Raw genomic sequence first — 12964 nt, 5'->3', positions numbered from 1 at the left:
TGAAAGCGTTCCTGGTGGGACAGAAACAGATCCTGCTGGGCCATGTGCAGCTCCTTCAACTTCGATGAAGGAACCGCGGCCGCAGGGGTAAGCAACCACAGGGGTATGGGTAGTGAAGGAGGAAATGCAGATTCATCCTAATCTCTTTAATTTCCCTCTTACTGGATCAGTCCCATTGCTTACAACATCTGAGGAAAACAGCCACTTGATAAACAAGGCTGATCTGTCAAGTAGTGAGTCACAGAGGTTTTTTGGGGAGGAAATGGGACACTCATTTCCTACTCAGAGGTTAGTCTGTACTGGTAGAAATATGGTGCCCAGATCTACCACCTTCTAAAGCCATCTCTTCTCTTGCCCAATGCACAGCTGCAGCCTGTCAATGCTCTCCATTAGCATGTGCAACCCCCATCCATTACCCAAAAAGAAACTACAGGAAGCTTTACACTGTAGCCCTGAAACGGTGGTGATGAGCATGCTGCTGGGAGAGGCTGTGCAACCCCTCTGGTATAGGGCCATGCAGAGGTTCAGCTCCCTGAAACAAAACTACAGCAGATGTCCAAGAGCTCCCAGGGAGCTTGCATTGCAAGGAAAGAGCGACAATGCTACACTAGTTAGAAAAGGGACCCTTACATACTAGCAGTTTCCAAACTGGGATGGGTGTGAGGCCATGGGAGATCGAGTAGGTGGAATTTCTTCACCAGCTCAAGAAGCTCCCTTACTGAAATGATGCTCTTCCAAAAGAGTTAATTATATCACATTTCCAGTTTGGCAGTGGACATCCAAGTGATAGCACTTACAAGAAAAGCTGCTAGCACCACAATTGTTTAACACAAATAGCAGCACAGGGCACTTAAATGCCACTTAGAAAGCCACAGGGGTGAGTGAGTAGCATTGGCTTATTGTAGCAGAAAACAGCCCTTTGTCCACATTATTGAAACACTACTTAGGCAGTCCAGTGGCAGTCTCTCTGCCCAGTGGGGCTGGTGCCACACTTAGCCATCAGACCAAGACAGATCTGGTGTGTGATGAGGCAGGAGTTTCTCTAGAAAACAGGACACAAGATATTAAACATCTCTGTTCTCTCATCTCCATGTCAAAACGCCAAGGCCACCCTCACATACCAAGTTGCGTAAGTTTACTTCCCTTTAAAAATAGGAATAGTGAGCAAAAGGTGAAGTGCTGGGCTAAGGAAAGGAGGGGAAGTACCATCACTGCAGTAAAAATACACTCAGTTCCTCATCATGGGCATAAAAAAAAAGCCATTTATGGGAATGACATCAGTACCAGAGGCAGAAGCCTTCTCATGTCCTGCGTGGGCTGCTGGCCACTCACCCTGCTTACCCGTGCCCCATGCGCCTGTGACCTGCCCAGCTCAGGGCACCTCTGCAAGCTGTTTTCCTTCAGCTTACCCGTATTTTGTTTCCATGCATCTTTTCTGGATGACCACAGACAAGCAGAGGATCAGTCCAACGGCAATGGTCCCGCAGATAAAGCCCAGGGCTACGATAAAGGAGTCTGTGTTCCTGGAGGCTGGAGCCGAAGAGGGGGCTGAGGTTATTAATCCTAAGAAAACACGCTGTTAATGGAGCCGGTGAAAGTCCCAGTGGCTAAAATCAAACCCAGTAAAGCCCAAAGGGTTACATGGGAAAACAGGACACGAGGACTGGCTACCAAAGCACACTGAAGGTCCCATATTCTTGGCCAATGGCCTGGCTGACAGTGAAAGTGGCTGAAGGAGGATGGAGGGGTGCCAAACCGTGCTGGCTGGGCAAGGAAAGCATACACACACACTGCGTGCTTCCCCATCATCCTCCCCTGCACCCACAGCACGTGGGCAGGGATGGGCATCTCCTTACCACTGCCAGGGATGAAGACCTCCACTGGGCTGCTGAAAGGTCCCACTCCCCCCTTGGTGACAGTGGCCACACGGACAGAACAGGTGGCGTTGGTGGCCACTACAGGCAGGACGACCACACTGGCATTCTGATGGGCTTCAGTGGAGACATTCTGCTGGAGAGAGGAAGGGAATAAAAGCCTAGGCTTTTATTTAAGACAGCAGAAACCAGAAGATTTATTGAGAATTGTCCCCTTGTCAAACCTCTGCGTTCCTTTGCTTTCATAAGTCCAGAGGAAATGCAGCACCAAGATATTTTCAGAGAATAATAGCCTTGCCTGCAAGAGCCGGATGGGATCTGGGAAGGGGCTGAGCAGCACTTCCTGTCCAAACCTTGTGCCACTGTCTTGCTTTGCTTGTCAACAGCAGCATGATCAGCAGCCTAAGCCAGAGGAGAGGCAAGAAAGGAGGGAATGCATTGCATGCACCGGTGGTAACACGGATTTTAACCCTCCCCAGCCTTCACTGTAGTTGGCTTGGCCAGCCAAGGCTTGCCCCCCTCTTCGCTGCCAGCCAGGGATGTCTCGGTGCTCGCCACCACTGCTCTTCCACAGAGCATCTCTGACCGCATTCAGCCGCAGCATTCCTCATTTGGTCGTTCAAGTGCTCTGCCACAGAAAGTTGATCTTGGGGCAGGTATTTTCTGACTGTAATTTTTGTGTCAAGCTAATGTTTCCAATTTTAAGGGTGTGTTTCCTTCCCTGGTAACATGGGAGAAGGCAGTGCACTCTGTGGCACAGACCTTTATGCTTGGTAAGAACACAAGTCTGTCTTCCCCTGCAAATTCTCTGTGATTTCCTGGTCTTCTTCAGCTGAGAAAGCGTCTGCTGCTGCTCCCCACCAACCCTCAGCTGCAAAACAGCTGCCCAAAACATTTGGCAGGCTGCTGCAGCTGGCAGAGCCTGGCTTCTTACCCTGGCTGAACATTATGTGGCCAAAAGCAAAAGCAGCAGGCAAGGAGGATCAGTGGGCAAGAAGGAGGAAATCTGAGCTGCTCAAAGGGAACCGGTTTCTGTTCACAGTCATAAAAAGCCACAGAAATGGATGTGAAGCACACCACAGCCCCAGGAGCGCGTTGGTGCCATCAGGCAGCGGCATGAGCTTATACCCGCTTCTGCCTCTGCTCCCGCACCCCTGCTTTCCTCCGACCTCCCGTTCACAGAATCCTTCGCCAGAAATGAACATAAGATCTTTTCCCTACCACCAGCCTAAAAGTGCACTGGGATCCATTCATATCGCAGACGGCTCTGCTATGTCATCTGAGGACAGAGCCCAGCTGATACCAAACAGACCGTGGAGAGCATGAGCACACAGGCAAAGCAGCCAGCCATTCTGGCAGGGCAGAACTGCCAAAGTTAATGGCTTTTTCTGAGTCTTGCGGTACTTGAGGAATTTCTTCACGTCCCAGCTCTGGCAGCCTTAGCTCAAACAAGAACTACTGGTTTAAGAATAAAATAAAACAACTTTTTTTCAAGTTTTTAAAATAGTTTTTAAGCTGGTTGTGCAGAAAAAAAGAGGCCTGCAGGTGGCCCTGCCGACACAGAAATATGGTTGTTAAACCAATGGCTGTTTTGGGACATTTCATATTTAGCCTGTCCAGGACCAAAACTCAACAACTTTATTTCTGAGAAAATAGAGCTCCACTCGACAGCAAGTAGGTTGCTCTTGTGTTTCAGACTGTCTGTCCATCGGCTCAGGAGACTCTTGGGGGCGCCTGGGAGAAATGTGTACTGCATCAGCCCATAGCGCTCTGCAGAATGGTTACAGCATAGGCTCCAGCCATTCCTGTGTCTCTTACTTCTGTGACATGCTGGCTGCTGCCCTCGGCTGACTCTGACACGCATTTCTGCCTTCCATAATACCTGGAGGCTGGTGAAACAAATCAGCAACAAACACAACTGCTTCCTTCAGTCTGCAAAGAGCTAAGGTCCCTTGCACAGCTACCTCCCTCCTGAACTCACACCCCACTAGATGGGTATTTTTCAACCTCCTGAAAGGCAGTGTTAAAAAGAACAGTTACTGACCAGGAACACAAGCAGAAAATTCACCCCATAAGCATTTGACTTGGGAAATTTATAAACAACAACAACAACAAGAAGATAGTCTCCCAGGGCTTAAAGAGCAAGTGCTGTTTTTTGCTTTCCGCTTGAGAGGTGACAAATATGTCAGCATTTTTTTTTCCCAAGCTAGTCACAAGACCATAATATTGTTTCCCTGAGTTCATTCAGTCTGGATCTATACATGCTCTTTTTCAGAGGCGCAAAAGGAGAACAGAAAATGCAGCATCCTACAAAAACCAGGGTGTGAGTCACTTCTTCCATGCTGGGTTCAGGCCATCAGTGTCTCGCTGTGCTTTCAGCCTGGAACAGAGGAAGACCAAACCACAGCACAGAGACCACAGCTGGATATATCTGAGCAGCTATCCAGAGGCTCCGCAACCACTGGCAGAGCCTTGTTGGGATGCTCTTTTGCCCAGTAGCTAAGATGGACCAGGACTGCCCAAGAGGTCAGGCCAACTTCATCCAGCAAATTCCTGAAGGCTACTTCCCAAATCCTGGAAATGGCAAGCAAGGTTGAGCCAGATGGCTTCATACGCTCATGGACAGGCCTCCTGGCCTCAGAAAGTTCTTTGAGCTATGAAACTCTGCTGTGGGTTTGCAGATGAGTTGATGCACGGAATAAATCTCATCTGAGTCAGGAACAACTCAAAACCCAGGGAACAAGTTCTCCCAAGCACCTTATGATTGACTCCATTGCTGAAAGTGCCAAGAGATGCTGCCAAAGCTTGACTGCCACTCCAAAGGCCATAATAAAGATTGTCAACAATAGGAAAGGCATCTCAGGTCTATTTTAGAGAACAGTAGCAAACCTCTTCTCTTCTTCAAACAGAACTGCTCCTTCCCAATATTAATAACTTAGCACATCACCATGAGTTACATAAACATGTGAGAGAGAGACCTCTTGTATTAAAGAAATCCAGAAGAAAGCACAAGACAGCAGACAAATGAGCTCAGAAAGAATATATGGAAGCACCAAGACTGGACATGCCTGCCAGGATTTTTTCTAGGCTTCAGACATTCTTCCGCACTTCCCCAGTGACTTACCAAGCCCTTGGAGTTCTGCCACCTGTACCAGATGCGATACCCCTGCAGTTCCCCGTGGATCCTCCCCAGGGGTGGCTTCACCCATCGGATCTCCAGGGAGGAGGTGGATTCATTGAATGACACTGTGATATTCAGTGGCGGGGTGGTCGGTGCTGCAGGAGTCAAAGAGAAAGCAGATGAGGGGAGCTAGGTGGATGGGTGCAGGGACATACTAGGCTGATGGAAAATGAGCTGTAGCTCAACCAGAAGTCACACAGTATTTCCTACAGCATTTAATAGTTCCATCAGGTGATGGCCTGTGGGTAAATTTTCTTTCCCCTATCAACAGAGCTGAGATAAGCAACCATGACTCTGGACCAGCATCTCATCCAGGGAGTCATGCAGAAAGCACAGCTGCATGACCAAGGCAGGCAAACCCTTCTCACGCGTTGCTACTCATTTCCTACCTCTCTCGGTGGTGCTGGCAGTTACCCAGGGGCTAAACACTGACCAGCCGACTTCATTCCTGCAGGAAACGTGGATGTTATAATCCGCCATGGGCTTGAGCTGCTGGATGTGATACACGTGGGGAGGCACCGATGTGTTGAAGAGCAGAAGTGAGACATTGCTTCGTGGAACAGCTTCCTTGACCTTAATTGAAAAATCAGTCCACAAACAGGGATTAGTCAGCAGCAACCTGCAGGGTGAGAGGCGCACCAGGAATTTTACATCTGTAAACAGGATCCAGAGCCTTGCCTCCCATCCAAGCACCAGCAGGGCCATGTTCCTGCACGCTGCCTCATCTCTGCCGAGTGGAAAGCTGAGGGCAAGCCCTAAGAAGAGCCCAGGGTGAGGGCTCCAATGCATGCAGCGAAAAAGTTGTGGTGGGGAGAGATGTGTGAGACCGTCATCACTGCGGAAAGGAGGAGGGAGGGATGATTTGCTCTTTCTTGTGGCATGGAGCAAAAGGAGCATCCAATGACATTACACGGCAGTGAGTCCCAAACAAACAAAGGAAAGTCCTTTTTCATGCCACACATCATTGGACCACAGGACTTATCACCATCAGATGTTGTGGGACTAATCACAGACCTTGTCAGACTCCATCATTACATTTAGCAGCATGGATTAATTCAGCAGACTAAAAACAAGTCATGCTTTCTACACAAAGAGAAATTGCTCTCTCCCCAAAGGGCTGGCTGTTGAGTGTCCATGTAGCTGCCCACACAGCCCGCGAGCTCTCCAAAAAGCATCTCATTTTGAGGGAAGCATCATGAGAGTGGCCTGGGCTGTGACAGTGAAGGAAGAGAAGAACGAGGGACACCAGTGCAAGAGAGACAGTTAAGTCAGAAGATAACGCACAGGACGTGTTTCAGCATGAATCACAATCAAAAAGCCACAGAGGCCTCTCAAAAGTCTCCATGCCTAAACTTTTGGGGTGGCAGGAGAGCTGCCCTTCTGCTTGAGGAACAACCGTAGCCTCTGGGTAACCCAGGATGCAAAAATGAATGTGAATAGCCTTCAGCCTCCTAAAGCTGAGAAGGTCCCCATGCCATCACTAGATGCTTTGAGGGAGGTGGGCAGCAATCAGATGAATGTGTAAGCTGCTTCTGAAAGCACTACTGGGACTGATTGTCCTCGAGAGCATCAAGCTTGGCTCAGCTCTCTCGATCCTCAACTTGTCTTCTGGAGTGAATCCATCAGATTAATTCACTGTTGAAAAGTCATGCTTTTGCAAATTTAAACAGCTTGAACTTGCCAGGTGTGACAGCAACAGCTTTGCTTTTAAGCACCAGCATGCTCAGAAATGAGTCACTTGGTCGGTGGGCTACACTACCCAAGCAAGTGGATTATCAAAGGGGACAGGAGCAAAAAGGCTTAGTCACAGCTGTTTTTGCCAGAAATCATGTTTTGTTTTCCAATTTGAAAGGCTGTTTCCTAATGACAGACCGTTAATGTTAAGTCATAGGAAATTCCTTGGCTCTCCACCCCATTTCCCAAACTCCAGCTGGAAGGCAGCAGTGGATGCAGCACTAATATTAGCTCCAGCACCTTTCCTCCCTGTAACTCCTTTCACTTTTACCTGGCTTCAAACATTGCCTCTTTCCACACATTATCTCATCTGGAGTATAGATTAGCCAGTATAAAAAACATATCCACAAGAAAGCAAGCAATAGGCTTGAACTGTGAAACCCAGCAAAGTCAAACAGATAGAGCAGGTGGAAACTACTTGCAGAGCTGTACCCATGGAGACAGCATTCCCTGATTTGTCCAGGAGAAGGCAACCCCTCAGCTCCTTCCCAGTACTTGGCAAGGAGTGGAGAGTCAAGAGAAACCTTCACCTCCAAACCCCAGCACAAAAGCTGCTTGGTTGGGAAGTGTTTGACCAAGAGGTAAAAGCAGGGACAAGCATGTGCCTGCAGCAGCTCAAGGCTTACAAAGTCTCCCAAAGAGCTACTTGAAGCAGTTCTGGGCATCTCTCCATGAAAAATCATGACAACCTGGCTGTCTCGCCTGAAGGGAGAGATTCTCATGGCTTGCTCCCACACACTTCACAGGCACAAGCCCATATGAGCTCTTCGAGGCAGGTGACTCGCCTGTTTCCATTGCCCCTTATTTCTGCCCCGACTCAACCACCTGGCTCCCAGGACAAAAAACGGATTCATGCTCCCTTCCACCAACTGTCCCTCCTTGCAGCAGGCAGAGCAAAGCCACTCTTTGTGAGCAGATGCCACCAAGCTGGTCTCCAGCAACTCCTTCCATGCTTCCTGTCCACCTTAGCAGTGCTCCAGCTGTCCCAGGTCCCAGCACCTGGGGACTGCTTGCTGCTCAACTTGGACTCCTCAACATCACTCCATCACAAATTTCCTAGCCACTTGGTGTGGGTGGGACAGCATGCCAGCTTCCCCTTTCAAAGGTGCTGGAAAAGTCCAACTCCATTTGCCCAAACCAACAGCCTGGTTGAATCCGTGTGGTTCATGCCAAACAACACTCATTTCCACCTGCCTCGGAGTATCCATGTGAGGGGAGTTGCAGGGGCAAGGGGGGATTATGGATGCTTACCTGGACACTGCAGCTGCTCAGGGCAGAGAATCCATCAAAGCCCGGCACCCAGGATATCACAATACCGTGGGCTGTTCTGTTGAGGACATGCACGCTGGTGGGTGCGGATGGTATTCCTGCAGGAAAAAGCCAAGGGCATGCAGCTGGAAGCCTAAGCACCAATATGGCCCATCTAGCTTCACCCTGGCAGTTCCCAGGGCTCAGTCTCACTGTGTGTGTACCCCAAGTACTGCCCTGGCTATGGCCGCAGTGGCTTTCCCTATCAGTGTACCACGGATGTTTCACACCACAGGGAAGCAGAAAAAAAAGTAATTTGTAGGACTGTTTTGACCATGGTCTATTTTTGTGAGCTGAAAGAGCACTCTGGGTTGCTTAGAGGCAATGACATATTTTGGGGAACACTTTCCTTGCATTGCTGGAGTGGCTCCTTTCAGGAATGTCAGGAATTTCCCTCATTTCCTATGGAAAATTGCGAGCACCGCTCTGGTTGTAAAGGAAGGAAAACAGTGATACAGCCCTTCCAAAACCTGCTCTGGGGCTGACAGTTCTGCTTTCAAAAGTGTTCTTTGGTGCTTCCTCCCACGGTGGCGACACTGGGATGACAGAACCACACTGGGTGACTGTGCTACTACGTGCATCCTGCTTGATTTTAAATATAGGTTTAAAATGAGGAAAAATAAGTATGGGAGTCCTAAAAAATCTCCTTCAGATCACATAAAATGAGTGCTTGGAAGGGTGGAGATCAGTACAGCTCCTGCTTGGACACGTGTAGTCAACAGGTAAAGTGAGCATCAAATTGTGACTTACTTTTCACGTTGACCTGCCCTGGGTTGGACGCGGTCAGCCCTTTACTGTTGTGAGCCTCACAGCTGAACAGCGCTGTTTCATTAAGACCTGCAGAGAGAAAAACAAGGACCTGTTCACCGAACCTGCACGAAATGCCCAAATCACACCAACTCTCCACCTGCTGCCCACAGAAAATCCTTGTGGCTTCCTTTCTTGCACCGTTGCTTTGTTTTTTTCCAGCGACACAAAAGACCTTTTATTTTGCAGTCATCGCTTCCCTCTGTGGCACTTCTGTGCTGACTGTCTGGGGGTGACTCCCACGATCCCGCTCACCCACCTTCCACACTGCAAGCATGTGCGTGCCCTCAGTGCGAGACACGGTACAGATGGCAGGACGGTACGTTTCTACAGCATCATTGCACAACCTCCTGAGTAAGCACTTGTTCTGTGTTCAAAAAGGGAAAGGCAGAAAGCAGAAGAGCCCACCACCATGGCTGGAATCAGATGACCTATTGGTTTTCAAAGATTGCTCAAATCTCCCAGCTTTTGGAGACCACTGGAAATACCCAAGTGCAGACAGCTGCTTGCTTCTCCTGGGGTGTTGGTATGGCCAACGGGAGATGATCCGGGGCAGCAACAGCGCTCAGGATTTTGGTGTCACGCAAGTGACTTTACTGGAGACACAGGGCTGTCCCTCCTGGGCACATCGCTGGCTGCTGCTGCAAGGTGAAGGGCTTGTCGTTGTGTGCTGGACACACCAAGCATTTGCTCACACCAGCAGCAGTGTCCCTTTGTGTCACAGGGCTCCTAGGCCAGGACAGGAACTGCTCAAATGACCCAACCTAGCGTGTGCTAGCCAGATGCAAGAACATCCAAGAGGAATGAGTCATTTCTTCCAGCTTTCACTGCCTTTTAAAGCCTGCCTTTGGACACCAAAACAAGCCAATTATAGTCTGGCTGCTAATTAGCTAGTGGCCTTCTCCTCACGAGCAAATCGGGAAATCCCTTCTCTCTTTTGCCTCTGTAGCAAAACCATGCAGGGTTTTATGTTATGTGGAGGACCTTTCTCCCTGTGCTCCACCAGGCTGGCAGGGAGACACACTGCAGGGCAAACCCCAGGTCTTCAAGAGACATTAAAAGGAGACCACCAGTAAAGAAGCCCATAAGAGAAGTAGTGTACTTGTTGGCATGGCCACAAGCTAGAGGAAAAATCTGCTTCTTGCTTAGGAAAGAGCGGGTTAGGAAGGAGTGGTTTCAGTGTCCTGCCTCTTATGAGGAAGAAATTTCTGTCAGCAGCAGCCAGAGGGGGTTGGAAGGGGGTTCCTGGCAGAGGGGTCCCCAGGGCTGCTGAACAAATGGCACAGTGCTGGGCAGAGCCATGCTCCCAGCACTGACGATGGAGCAGTAACAGGCTGGGACTAATTTTTGCAAACTGGTACCTCTGTGGTACCTCTTTTGCAGAGCTGGACTGCCGTGTCCCACTGTATACAATTTGATGGCCATGTTTAATGCCAAACCTCCTGGGAGATTTATCTGTGCTGAGCTTTCCAGACACGCGACAGTAAAGCACAGTGCCAAACCAAACCAAAGCAGGCTGCAACGACCTTGTGACAGCACGCGGGAGCACAGCCCCTGCCCTAACAGGAGGTGCGAGTCCAAGGCTGTAAGATGGCACAAGACACCTTCCCAACTTGCCCTGCCAGGTAACCACACAGAGGTGTCCCAGCTGGCCATCACAAGGACACTGCGTGGCTCACCTGACACAGTCAAAACTGATGGGGAGATGTAGGGCTTCTCATTGACTTGGACATTGTTGCGAAACCAGTAGATCTCCACAGGCTCTGGCGGACCCACGGCTTGACACGTGAGGTTGAAGGGACTGTTCTTGGTGACATTCAGCTTCTCAGGCTGACGAATGAAGTGTGGGAGCCCTGCACAGACACAAGCAGTGAAACAGGAGCTTGGAAGCACAGCCCTATCAACAACCTCAAACTGTCCTGCCCGGGGCTGTGCCCAGCTTCAGCAATAAGCCTCTTTCCACCCAAGACTCCCTGTTTCTGGAGGACAGCTCACAGCTCTAAGATCATGGGGCTGTGACTCAGGGGCACAACGCTCCACACCTCCAGTTCGTCCACCCTGGCCCTCCTCCAGCTTACCTTCCAGCTGCACCGAGATTGGATCTGACACCACCTCCATGCCATAGATGTTGAGTTTGCAGACATAGGAGCCGTTATCCGACCGCTGGGCGGCCACAATGCTGCCAGGGAGAATGGAGACCATGTCAGGGCTTTGGCAGGGAGACTGGCCCTGCACATCCTCCCACAGCAGGATACAGCAATGCTGACAGCCTGGGGATGGGTTTCAATCAGTACCAACCACCCCACAGCACACACTTAGCAAAAGCTGAGCTTGTAAAGCCAGGCTTTGGGGTCTAGGGAGTGCCTGCCCATCCTAGTCCAAGTCCCAAGCCCCTGCTAGTTGTCTGGTCTCCCATCTCTCCCTGGGAGCCACCACTTTAGGATGTCCCTCCAGGAAGGACAGCACCGGTTACCTGAAGGTGGAGGTCATCGCTACCTCCTCCTCGTCAGAGATCTCAAAGTGGCTGGTGGCGATGCGGTCCAGCCTGTGCAGCTCCCTCCCATCCTTCCACAAGGAAATGCCCGGAGTGTCTGGCCTGAGCAGCAGCTGAGGTACTTTGATGGAGCAATTAAACGTGACATCCTCGTGCTCGCTAATCACAATGTGTCGCACCGTGGGGTTAAATTTAATCTGTCCTAGAGAGCTGGCTGAGGGCTCCTCCCAGGACTGCTCTGTGCTCCGTCGAGACCAGTGACCAACAGTGACCACGCTTTGCTCAGGATGGTGGGACTCTGCTGACAGGTACAGCCTTGGGTCTTGATTTTGGTCAGCGTCATCTGCAAGACAAGATCTCAATTTTGTTACCACCAGCCAGAGTGCGCCCCCTTCCAAAACCCTGCAAAGCCCCACTACTTCCATTAATAATTAAAGTTCATTTACAGATACTCCAAAAATTCAAAATCTCTAGGAGATCTCTCGAAAGAGCCCTGAGGAAGAAACATGGAACAAGGGGCTGCCCCAAGACTGACTGTGTGCAAGCAGCACCTCCAAAAAAACCCTTTTTAGAACAAACCGGAGCAGCCCAGGCTAAAGAAAGTGCTCAGCCACTTCTGTTTCAGCAGGGGAGAGGCAAGAGCTATTTCTGCTGCATTGCACTCCTGGGACTGGAATATAAAAGGATCCCTGAGCATGAGGAATTTGGGACTTCACTCCAGCAAACCCCCTTCAGGGGCCTCATCTCAAGCATTTTCAGCTGGGGCAGAGAAAGAGTCCTTGGCAGGGATTTCTCTGATTTTAGGCTCTTTGTTGGTGACGCTGCTCCCTTCCCAGGCCAGGGCGAGCTGCTCTGAAGAGGGAGATGCTCCCTGAGTCAGCCACAAACACTTTTGCTAAGCTAAGTGCCTCCACTTTGCTGCTTTTCTGGGGAAAACAGCCGCAGACCAATGAAATGCCTTCAGACAGTGTGTAGGAGCTGCATGCTATTTAGTCTTGTTCTCTCAGGGTCTTTTCCCAGACATTCTTCCCAAGGGAATGCTATTTACCAGCTCTTTCTGAGGGCTTCATGCCCCCACCTACAAATCACTTGACATACCCAGTCCTGTAATGGTGTTTTCTCCCTTCTTCTCAGCACTTCCCACCCCAGTCACAAACAAGACGAAGAGCACCTCCAAATAAAGCAATTCCCCCCAAATAAAACTCTGCATTTCAAAGAGATAAGACCTAGAGAACATACAACAAGTAGATGCTTTTACTAGACCATTTCTAACCTTCCTCAGGCTTTTGCAGGCATACAGCAATCCCAAGCGGAGTGGTAAATCTCCCTTGTTGCTTTCAGCAAGCAAAGGCATCATGCCAGGCACGAATTTCAACTAAATTAATTTGCCTTTTCTGGAAAAAAACCCTCCTATTGACAATGTAAAAGATAATACTGCAGGTATAAAGCACAACCTTTTTATTTAACTGGAGTTCAGTTGAGTTTGTTTTGAGGCACATCTTAGTCCTGAAACATCAAACAAGTTTTTAAAGCTACGTCATTACTATTGTGAGCAGTGGAGCATGA

The 12964-nt window shown here is 49.7% G+C and overlaps 1 protein-coding gene across 1 annotated transcript in view; it reads right to left on the bottom strand.

The window, feature by feature from the left end:
- Nucleotides 1-12752, bottom strand: part of MERTK (MER proto-oncogene, tyrosine kinase) — a 17611-nt gene extending 4859 nt beyond the window's left edge. Inside the window, 10 exon segments of the mRNA XM_010190240.1 lie at nucleotides 1380-1563; nucleotides 1857-2010; nucleotides 4999-5150; nucleotides 5445-5628; nucleotides 8041-8156; nucleotides 8848-8934; nucleotides 10584-10757; nucleotides 10983-11083; nucleotides 11378-11741; nucleotides 12638-12752. Coding sequence (XP_010188542.1) covers nucleotides 1380-1563; nucleotides 1857-2010; nucleotides 4999-5150; nucleotides 5445-5628; nucleotides 8041-8156; nucleotides 8848-8934; nucleotides 10584-10757; nucleotides 10983-11083; nucleotides 11378-11741; nucleotides 12638-12752 — 1631 coding nt within the window.
- Between the last annotated feature and the right edge of the window lie 212 nt (nucleotides 12753-12964).

Source organism: Mesitornis unicolor, unplaced genomic scaffold (assembly GCF_000695765.1).
Source record: "Mesitornis unicolor isolate BGI_N332 unplaced genomic scaffold, ASM69576v1 scaffold40518, whole genome shotgun sequence".
In the NCBI taxonomy this organism is placed as follows: domain Eukaryota; kingdom Metazoa; phylum Chordata; class Aves; order Mesitornithiformes; family Mesitornithidae; genus Mesitornis; species Mesitornis unicolor.
Note: the sequence above shows the minus strand (reverse complement) of the source record. Positions and strands in the feature narration are given on the sequence as shown.